We start from the raw sequence: 11,130 nt of genomic DNA, 5'->3' as shown, positions 1-11,130 counted from the left end.
AAGAAAGTAAGTGTTGTAACGGCAAAACGAAAACAATTCAAATACATGTGAATTGATTTCGTTTTGCTGAAAGAGCACTTAGCCTTTTTTGTGATCCGTGGAAAAAACTTCAAAACGGTGTTTGTGTTCAAAATTCCGTAAATAAAAAAGTACACGAGTGATTCGAATGATACTTGTACTAAGAGAAAGCTTATTAATTGGGCTTTCATTTCCTAGATTTTGAAAGTGCTACATATAGAACTTCATTAAATAAGTGGTCCTGCCATCTGGGTTTCCTTTATATTCTTGACTCACCCTGTATACTAAGCTGCTGAAAAGACCGACGATGCTCACGACCGACTTCAAAGCAAACTGTTATTGTCACATAAGTAATGAACAAATGCCCTCTGCTTAATGTGGACGCATCATTTTAAAGAAGGTGACATTTGATTGTGACATACATGTAATTAATGAAATAATTAGCGTTTTGGAATTTTGTAGCTTCACATTTTCTTTGTAATGGGCTTAGAAAGATACAGAAGCATACGATAAATACAATGGTAGGCCCTATGTCTTTTCTGTTCCATCATAAAATGTTATACAGAAAGCAAAAGGCTGCGAGTTTTTCTCTAAGAGCCTGTTTTAACCATCTCGAGCCAAGGGGCGGAAGTCATGTACTACAATCTCGGCTTTCCCATGACGAACGTTGACAATAATCATCCATGGTTTTTACGTCTGCTTTTTTTTTGCATCAAAAGAAAAAACAATTGAAATTATCGTATGCATAATGTACGCTGCAAGCCTTTCATGCACACGGCAGTGTCAATGGGAAAAAAGTCTTCTTTTGGGGTTCGAAAATTGACCATTTTGCGAGAACGGCACGTCCGAATGTTATGAAATCGATGCCCAAACATGCGCAAGGCATCAGAATAAAAATCATGCAAACTCAGCTTGAAAATTTGTGATATTGGCTGAAATATTGCCAGGGAGACCTTTTTTAAAGGAAATGTATATTTTTGTTCTAATCCATCAAACGAAAAACGTTTGTGGGGCAGAATTGGTAAGAGTTAATGTTTGCTTTGGCTGATTTCGCATACTAATGTGTACATAAGTATATTTCTTATCTCGACAAATTCAATGAGCGGTTTTAAAGTACAGTTAACGTAATAGTCAGTTAAAGACTAACTAGTGTACCGAAAAGTTTAAACCATGTTCTATTTTGTTGACTAACCCGGTTCAAACGGCTGATCCTTGGTTATTGCACTGGTCTTCGTTGTAACAAGTAGTCAATCCTTGTGTGATGGTCCGATGTCTGGCTCGGTCTGTCTGCGCGTTTGGGTCATCCGAGTTGGACCGCGATCCACCCCTGACCCTGACCGGCCGGCAGTTTCGCGGCACGCAGCACATGATGCGAGCGATGAGTCCGGCGCGAATCCGGGGGTGGGTGGCAGCGTACAGAAACGGGTTGATGGCACTGTTCGCCCAGAGCAAATAGATAAAACCATCCATCAGGTCCCTATTCTCTGCGGCTTCGTTGTCAATTATTGCCAGCTTGTAGACGTACCAGGGTAACCAGCACGTCAGGAACATCCCGACGATCAAGGCGAGGGTAATGGCCGCCTTTCGGTGTTTCCGGTACTCGCTGCTGCCTCTACTCTGAGAGCTGTTGCTGCGAGCTATGGCGACACTGCTGTTTAGTCCGGAGGAACGACCCCGATTGAAGCCACGGGACCGCGCACGGATGTTGTTGTAGACGATGATGTTGAAGATGGAGAGGAAGATCAAAGGGATGACGAAAGAGAACATGGCGGTGGTCAGTTTGTAGGAAAATTGGTAAAGAATAGCGAAGTCGCAGTCTTGGTTGTACTCCACCCAGGGTTCCAGAACGATGTCGGAGCACAGGATGGGAATGGAGTTAAGACTGAATGAAAACACCCAGGAGGTTACGATCAGGCCCTGGGTCAACCTGAGCGTGATGTACTTCCGGTACTGCAGACCTTTAGACACCAGCATGTAGCGGTCGAAGCTGATCAGCACGATAGCCAGCGCCGACTGGGTGGTGGCCGTGTAGTCCACGATGTTCCACAGTTTGCAGGCCACCTCGCCCGCTAGCCACATCTCCGTGTGACGCCAGACGTTGAAGAAGGGTATCGAGATCAGGCCGATCAGTAGATCAGACACGGAGAGATTCAAGATAAACAGGTTGGCCGGTTTCAGCCGCAACTCCCTGTCCCGGACAAAGGTTGAAATCACGAGGACATTTCCGATGACTGTGACAGAGCAGATGAGCCAGAGTATCACTGAGATCAAGGTCTCCACCTCGAGCGGCCTCCTTGGGAAGACATCGTAGACATCGTAGCTCATGTACCCACCCCCGTCCCCATCATCATCACTGTGCAGCGAGGTTGAGTTTTCCGTGGTCCCGAACGGCTCGTTACTCGCTTGCGGCGAAGCACTCATCATCGCCAGCCCTTCCCAGCGCGGTGTTGTCACCATGACTGCTCCGCTCATTGTGCTTCGACCTCGATTCCGGCCGCGTCGACGTCGACGCGCCTTTTTAAGCCCAGCAATCCGAACGAACACTGGAGCGTAGCGCTAATCAACGGAAGAGGGCGGTCTGTTTTAATCATCATCCCCAGCTCGCCGGATGACTTCTGTCATCTGTCTAATTTTCTTCGCCCACTAGTTTAATACCGCATCGTAATATCTTGTATACATCAACGGATGAGCGCGTCAGCAGAAACCGACCAATCAAAGATCGGAGCCAAGTTTGCACACCAGGCGCGCCGGCATCATTCTCCCGCTGGCCTGCTTTCGTTCTGCCTGCATATTCATCTTCGGGTACTTAGTCTTAATTGGTCACGCAAATAGGCGTCAGCGAGTACCTACCGCACTCTCAATTTGGCAGTGACATCATTGTAATATAAACACTATTAATGGACGATTACGCTATCGATTGAACGCATGAACGGAATGCAGCGATCGCATTTAACGGGCAGTACGCTATCACTGTTTTGCTCATAAAAAAATCATGAAACGAAAATCAGGTTTTCATTTTCGTAATATATTTGATTTCGGACTCTTTTACTTGTGTTTGCTTTTTTAATAAATACAAGTCCATCCGTTCGTTTGTTCAGCAACAAGACAACCATTGTCTGTATTCTTCATTCACAAGAACCCGGCTAGGCCAAAAATAGATCGGTGAAATCTCATTTTCGCTGTTGGGCACGACAACATTTAAGCACGGAATTCAATATTCGGCAACCGGATCTGATCGCATTATGGCGGGCGATGTTTGCTCGGAGATATAGCGGCAAGAGTGACATTTCTAATGCGAGGAAACGCGTAGATAGTAAAATCTCAGAGCTGTGCAAGCGACGGTCCACACGGTCAAGGCATGTAATATTTGAGCAGCTGGTTCCCTTGTGTACACTGGTAACCCTATCGGTGTGTGAACGATCCGTTGATTTCCCCGCAGTGATTAACGCGTCTCTCAACCACCAGACAGTGGGATTTGGTTGGTTTTTCAACAACAACAAAAAGGAATAAAACTAAGGGGGGAAAACCCCATACAATTCAGGGGAAAATAAATGAGTAACATTATGCCCCGGATATTTGAATTTGAATTCGTTTGAAGAGCCCTACACATAAAGCTTGCTCGTCGTTCACGGTAATTCGATATGGACGCTTTTATACTAAACTATAATTTGTGCACGCTTTTGCATAGCATAGATTTTCGGCGGAGAAGTGAATAAACGGTACTGCGTAATATGTACGGTCCCGAAGTACGAATATCTTGGTCGTATGTGTCCAAGTCTTTTGGTGATGTTTTCGGTGTTAGGGGCGGGAAACCTTCCGAATCAACAGTGGTATCTACACTCAGTCAAAATGGTTGAGGAGCGATAAACAATAAAAAGTTGAATGATGTTAAACGTTTTGTTCCTTTGATAACGGACTGCCTATGTTATTGGTATAAGCTTAGAGGGGACAAAAAGGGGCTATATCTCACCACGCCGAGATAGTAACACATTGCAGCGAGATGAATCTCAGAGGCGGCCATGATGTCGGTTGTCGTTTTATTTCCCTTACCACGGCGAGATGGTCGCCGCAACGGCTTACTCCTTCGCTGCGGTGAGTTTTTGAGCAAGTTGTCGCAGAGAGATTTTTTTTTCATTTCTCGTGGTCCCTCTAGCGTTCGTTAGAAAATATAAACTTCCGTCATTTACCGTTTTCTTTCAGCTTCTCTTCATCCGTTTGATTGTAAACTGACATTTCTGCTGATCTAGAGGTTTTAGGGGCGTATCTAGAATTCAGGAAACGGGGGGGGGGCTGATGTGAAGGGGTGAGTCGGCACCCTCTGCTAGAGTTTTTTTTGTGTATATAATGTGCAACTGTGAACAATAGCCACATCAGATATTGACTGAAGAGGTCATCTGATAGGCCAATCAAAATGGTTCACTGCAGCGCAGAGATAAAAAAAAAAAAAAATGAAGAAAAAAATGTGCAATAAAAAGACATTCATAAATATCTAGGACAGTTTACCCATGCATATTGGTCGAGAGCCCGTCGTGTGGCCGGTTTTAAACGGTTGATAAAGACATGGCTGGCTGGTCTTAAACACTTTTCCAATGTCACATAAAATGTTGACTCCTTTGAAATCCGGTGTCTTTGACCGTTTAATTGAGTGCACGTTCACAATCGTCACGTGAGGCAGTATTTCATAGTCCTAAATTCACAATACAGAGAACAGCTGGGTTCTGCGCCACATCGCGCAGTACGCGCGATGCGCGCGCCAATCTCCATACATAAGGAGTTGTTTACGACGACTCGCGAGACTGGACATACCATAATATAGCTAGATGGGTATCCCGAAAAACATGAGGTAAGACTGTTGAACAATATTGTTGGACATTTATAACTTTTTACCTATTTTGACTTTTGGACCGAAATTTTTTGATTTTTGTTTTACCGAAAAGGTATTTATGAACGGGAATAAATATGTGCTTGGCCGGCATTAACCACTTTGTTTAAAACCAGATGCTGATAATTACCCGAGCCGAAGGCGAGGGTAATCATCAGCATCCAGACACCAACCGGCCTTAAATATATTGTTTAAAACCGACAAGGCACACATTCCCTTAATAATGTTCCAAACAGAACTAAATAAAAATAATGATGCAAAGGTGACATAATGAATTAACTTACTTAACTGCAATTAAATGCAAGATATCAAGCTAAATGATACTTGGCAAGGTCTAGAAGAGAGCCCTACATACTAACCCTACATAGAGACAACAGCACCTGATCTCACTGCACTGTTCTCTCGCAGTTTGAAGAACAATTCCAGCCGGAACATAACTCACAAGTGCTCTGGTAAGCCAAGGGTCTATACCTACTAACAACCATATGCATTGTAAGCAGTACACTCTGGAACAACCAGGGTCTGGGAACTTGCCCCGAAAATTTTCGAAATCTACGATGCTTTCTCCCGCTTCTAAGCCGATTCGAGAATACATTTAGAAACTTAAGCATTCCATTCATTATTTTTGGCCCCATTTTAGTATTGAGGCTGAACGGGCGGTTGCAACTCCCCCCCCCCCCCTTCTAGATCCGCTACTGTTTTAAATGAATCATTTACACTATTGCTATTATGGAAGCTTCTCACCAATCTCTTCCAACGACGAAAACACAAACAGAATTTGAAATAAGTCTAAACGTTCGTGCGCCTATGAATTACCAATGCACGTCTTTAACGCGTCTGGCTTCCCAGTGAATTGGTTATGTGCTTGGGGTCAAATTAGAGTGGCGCCACATCTACTTGCTGTTGCTTAAATCAAACATGTAGGTTCAAGTTAAACAACAGATTCATCATAAATTAAACAGAAATTTGGCACAAGGACTTGGGCAGGGGCACACATTGGCAGAGTAAAGACCTACTGCTAAACACATACTGTAAAGTGCAGTTACATTTTGTCCCTATATCAGTTTCGGAACAGCAATAATTTTTCCCTACATGCACGTAATTACAAAATGCCCTTGGGTGCCATAAAGGAGCTAAGCGACACTACAGTTGTCCACTTATAGTGCTTGCCCTTTTCTGGACGGGCATGTACTCGAGACTGAGCGTTTCTGCATTAAAGTTGTGGCTATGGATGGCTCTCAATCGAAACAAAGGGCACAGGGGGACGATAGATTATGAGTACCGTCCAAGCATGAGCATGGCAGAGAAGGCGGAATCGCACAGTAATTAATGCATTAGGAATGCACGGATTCACAGTCAGATTGTGGAGAAGGGCGATTGAATAATCAAATTGAAACGGCGAGTATAGGCAAAAGAGATTCTAGAGAGAATTGCAACATACGTACTATGATTCGTGAGAAAATTTAAGCTTGAATAATGGGACATATTTGTCTTCTTCCATAACACCAACTCGCCGTTTCAACTGAATGTTCGTTTAATGCGAGCATTTCGTTGAAAACTAATTTTATGTGCATAACACACAGGCGTACATCCTACACGTTGTGATTTCTTAAATAAACACTCAGTCGTTTTACAATACAAGCAGTTTCTAACCATGTCAATAATTTACGGGCATTAATGTCCTTGGCTTAAACCGTCTTCATCTTTGGCTCAGTATTTTCTTTTCGTTTTATGGACATGCTTAAAGGACGTATAGGACCATTTGCATTTATCCCAAAAGTAGCCCACCGATTTCTTTTTATCAAAAGTTTAGTTGGATCCTATGGTTGGATTAAAAGACTGTACTGTACAGGTATTAAACACTTAAAAATATTCCGTCCGGCTTGCCGTCATTTCGGAGAAATCAAGAAATGTACGTAATTCACAACGATCAGTCATTTGACTGACATTTGCAATAAAGAGTGCCACTGACGAAATCGCGTTTCGTGATCAAAAGGTTGTTCGTGGTTTTAACTGTTTTCTCGAAAAGTGCAATAGCCACTAAAATATCAAAAGGTTAGGCTTTGAACAGCTATCTTTGAATTTCGAGTTGTGATATATTTGGAAACGAACAAAATGTACGAAACGCAAGTGATCCTATATGCCTTTGAAAGCAACAGGTGGTTATAATTATGGACACCGGCTCTAAGGTGAATCAGTCTGAAAAGTGCATGTAAAGGGAGTGAAGTATTATACAAAATGGAAATATTGGTCAATCGTGATGTATTTAAAGGCACGTGTGCCTTCTATTCTTGGTATGGAAACCCTTTTCCCCAGCTATGGACCCTCACCTGAACCGAGACCTCCGTCGATTTATCGTTTCAGCTCCAGTCGGTCTTGCCAGGCGGGTCCCGTTCCGCGGGCTTGATCCGCCGACTCTCTCAGCAGACGGAGTGGGAGATCTTGTGCGCCTTCAGCCCCCTTAATCCCCGTCCTGTCTGGTAATCTTGGTCATGTTGGTCTCGCCCAGGTTGTATTCCATTGCCCGTCGCTGCCTGGCCCGCGCGGCAAACCTCTTGGGCAAGGGCTTGCGCAGAATGTACAGCATTCCTGACCTGATGCGCGGGTTAGTCACGGCGTACAGGACCGGGTTGACGGCGCTGTTGGACCAGAGTAGATAGGCCCAGGCATCAGAGGCCAAGAAGGTACTATGATGGCCCAAGGTGAAGAGAAAAAGCAGCTGCTGGATCCAGTAGGGCACCCAGCAGATCAGAAACACACCAACAATCAAGGCGAGGGTGATGGCCGCTTTGCGGTGCTTCTTGTAGTCTGACGTGCTGCGTCCTTGGCTGCCGCGAGTGCTGCTGTTGGAAGTCCTGGAGCGAGTGCTCTGGAACCGCTTCGCCCTCTGGCGAATGTTGTTGTACACGGTGATATTGAACAGGGCAACCAGTATGACGGGAAGGACAAAGGACAGCATGGAGGTGGCCAGGTGGTAGGCGAACCGGTACATAATGGCCAGATCGCACTCTGTGGCGTAATCCACCCAGGGTTCAAAGATTTTATCCGACATCAAGATGGGCACCGCGTTAAGCGTGAAAGCGCAACACCACGTCACAACGATCAGAACGCAGGTGACGGGGAGGGTGATGTACTGTTTGTACTTGAGGCCCGTGGAGACCAGCATGAAGCGATCGAAGCTGATCAGGGTGATGGCGAAGGCCGACTGGGTGGTGGAAGTGAAGTCGATGATGAACCAGGCCTTGCACATGAACTCCCCGAAGGTCCAAAAGCCCCTCAGACGCCAGATGTTCTGGAACGTCATCGAGACGACTCCCACCAACAGGTCGCAGATGGACAAGTTCAGGATGAAGATATTGGCGGGTTTCAGCAGCAGCTCCTTGTCTCGCGTGATGACGACGAGTACGAGAATATTGCCGAAAACTATCAGCGCCCATATTAGCCAGAGGATGAAGTTGATCAGGTTTTCCACCTCGGGAGAACTCGACGCCAAAGGATCTAAGTCCATTATGTAACTCGGCTGCGTCGGTCCGTCGGATGGGTTGAATTCGAGTCCCGTGTCGCTGGGCATAGCGAGATGTTGGCAGCCAGCAGCGGCCGGATCTGTAGTGTTACACATCATGCCGATCGCAGCAGCTCTCGCCCGTGCGAGCTGCGTTAATGTGACGACGGTTTCGTGTGACGAGTCTCGCGCACTGCGACCGTACGTCTTTATAAAGCAGTGGCGGGGTTGTTATCCCGCGCCTGGCCTTATGCGTGACAAACTGGCCGCTAGAGGGCGCCTGAGGCAGGTAGCTGTCACGCGGCTGGGCGGGAAAGCGGTGAGCGGCTCTCCACCAATAATAGAGCGGCTGACTGATTGATTGATGGCATCAGAGAGGGCAGCCGCTTATTCAGGATGGGATAGAATTGGGAATGATGAGAGCACACAATTGGAAGGGATGCGCGCTTGTAATGAATTTCTCTTTGCAATTGATACCCTCTCCCCCCCCCCCCCCCCCCATTTTTAAAGCCGTAAAGCCATATACGGAACCTGTTGCTTGTTATTCATTGTAGATGCGCTCCGGGCAAATTGTTCAAAGCTAGATTAATATAAATACCATATCTATATGGATATTAGAATTCCCTTCACGGAATGTGTAATAAGCAAATATTACCCGCCGATTTGGAATGGACGTCAGATTTTTGTAGACAAACTGAATAAAAATTATACACTTCGCTATTACAGACGAATTGTTTTCCAATAACACCTCACTGACATTCTCAACCACAATTCATTTGTAAGTTCATTATTAAGGTACGTTGATTTGATGAGCCAATGGACCTTCGTTGAATAGTAAATATGTAGGTTGACCAAAAATTTATAATGGCTCACTTATTGAAATTGGTTCCCGTAAATGATGATCCTTGTGGATCGATCGTGCATTGATTGGAGTAAGTCATGAAATGAAATTAGAAAACATTGATCCTGAAGATGTCGATTGCGATTCAACACTGTTTGCTGCGGTGGGTAATTAATGGGCAGAATAACTCTCAAAATGACCGGGCCTTATCTTTAAGTTCTCGCCATAAATTTTTCCAGACGCCTCACATCAACCGCACCGCAGCGTACCGCCGTTTGCGAAGGCACATTTTCATGTGTCAATTAGTTCGAGGGTGCGTACTCGAGAAATTCCCAAACCAAAAATGTTTCAAATGAGCCGCCTTTGTCGCTCGATTAAAACTCTCCGATCTATTGCGAGGGAGGTGATCTATTTAGGAATGCGTTTGGTTTGGGTAAAAACCCACGGGGTAATATTTATTAATTTTCAACAACTGAAGAATGTGCGAGCAGCGAGTCGAGCGTGTTTATTTTCATCGACTGCCATTTTAATCACGACCCAATCTACGGGCGAGGATTTGAGAGGTTAGTGTTGCCGACTTGGTAATGAATTATTTTTGACGAATCCCAGCGGATTAAAGGCCGGTTCACACTCGTCTCGGCACGAAAGCGAACGCAAAGCGAATTTGTGACGTCAGGGCGAGTCTTGGCGTTGCGAAATGTGTAACAGTTGAACACATTTCAACTCCGGCGAATTTCACAGCGAATGCTTCGTGACGTCAAATTCGCATCGCATTCGCATGAAGTATGAAGCGGCCTGCAGGCGCAGTGGTGTTACTTAAGCCTGGGGCTACGTGCCTACACATCTTGTCACTGTGCGACTTGAGCTTGAGGCAATACGCCAACAGAACAGCGAGTAAACTGCGCTTAAGCTCAGCGATTTTCAGGCTAACTTTAGAATGACGGGTGGTCTTTATTCAAGTCCTTTGTTGTTGATACCAGTTTCTTTTTTGAATGTTCGCATATATCATGAATGCTTTGCAAATGAAACGGAAAAATTGCATTCATCATTGGCCAGAAAAAAAAATAGGTTAACCGACTACGATCCTCAGCAGCCTGAATTAATGGTATGTCCTGTATTTTGGGCTCATTTGGCATGTCAACCGTTTCCTGGCGTATGTTGAAAAACCTTTAGATAATTATTTTTGTTCATTCGATGCTGATTGAATGGCCAGGGGCTCACATCGACTGTTGTGATTCTTGAGCTATGAGAAGAAAAAAAATCCATCTTGAGCATTTTTTTCGGAGTATCGTGAGTCTTAATAGTTTTTAGGTTGAAGGAAAAAAAGAAAGAATATGGATTGGCAGTTGATCAAGGAAATCATGCATTTGTATCCAGCAGCGCAGATCCATTATTCCAAACTGCACTGAGACTGTCATGATTGTAAGGCTCTTTGTGAGGATCTGCCTGATGGCATGAATGTCCACCACATGCCCGCTCCCTGTCTCTTCCAGGTTCATCTCTTCAGGTGGACATCTCTCTGTGTTCCGCTCTTAGCTTCAGGAAATAAGGAGGGCGAAACAGACCCGTCCCTTCAGAACGTGCTCTGACGCGCTTTGAAACCGGAGCCCTTGGCCTTTTCAGAGCACTGAATGAGATAGTTCAGACACCTAGAGAAAATATACGATGTACCAAAACACATTATGCTGGGATGGCAGTGTCAGGCCAAATAAAGAAGAAAGAAAAAAACCTGTTGGTGAGGACTATGATTTCGCTTCTTTTCCCTCGCAGGAGAGTTATTGTGTAGCGCGCACTTCTCCTTGCAATAAATTCCCGGGTTTTGGGTGGCACTGGACAGGGTATGCCATATCCGCGCCGACGTATCACGTTTCTGCTCCCAATCAAAAA

General features: G+C 45.1%; 2 protein-coding genes across 2 annotated transcripts; both read right to left on the bottom strand.

The window, feature by feature from the left end:
* Positions 1–293: 293 nt before the first annotated feature.
* Positions 294–2,700, bottom strand: LOC119744677 (octopamine receptor Oamb-like). Its single transcript, XM_038220740.1, has one exon. The coding sequence runs from the start codon at positions 2,488–2,490 to the stop codon at positions 1,216–1,218; it is 1,275 nt and encodes a 424-aa protein (XP_038076668.1). The 5' UTR covers positions 2,491–2,700; the 3' UTR covers positions 294–1,215.
* A 4,336-nt stretch (positions 2,701–7,036) lies between these two features.
* On the bottom strand, positions 7,037–10,742 carry LOC119718874 (histamine H3 receptor-like). Its single transcript, XM_038188299.1, has 2 exons — positions 10,650–10,742; positions 7,037–8,609 (listed from the first exon to the last, which is right to left on the bottom strand). Exons 1-2 carry the CDS (start codon positions 10,740–10,742, stop codon positions 7,362–7,364), a joined length of 1,341 nt encoding a protein of 446 aa, XP_038044227.1. The 3' UTR covers positions 7,037–7,361.
* Between the last annotated feature and the right edge of the window lie 388 nt (positions 10,743–11,130).

This window comes from Patiria miniata, unplaced genomic scaffold, assembly GCF_015706575.1.
Source record: "Patiria miniata isolate m_02_andy unplaced genomic scaffold, ASM1570657v1 HiC_scaffold_7, whole genome shotgun sequence".
In the NCBI taxonomy this organism is placed as follows: domain Eukaryota; kingdom Metazoa; phylum Echinodermata; class Asteroidea; order Valvatida; family Asterinidae; genus Patiria; species Patiria miniata.
The sequence above is the reverse complement of the archived record's forward strand: the minus strand, read 5'-3'. Positions and strand labels throughout refer to the sequence as shown.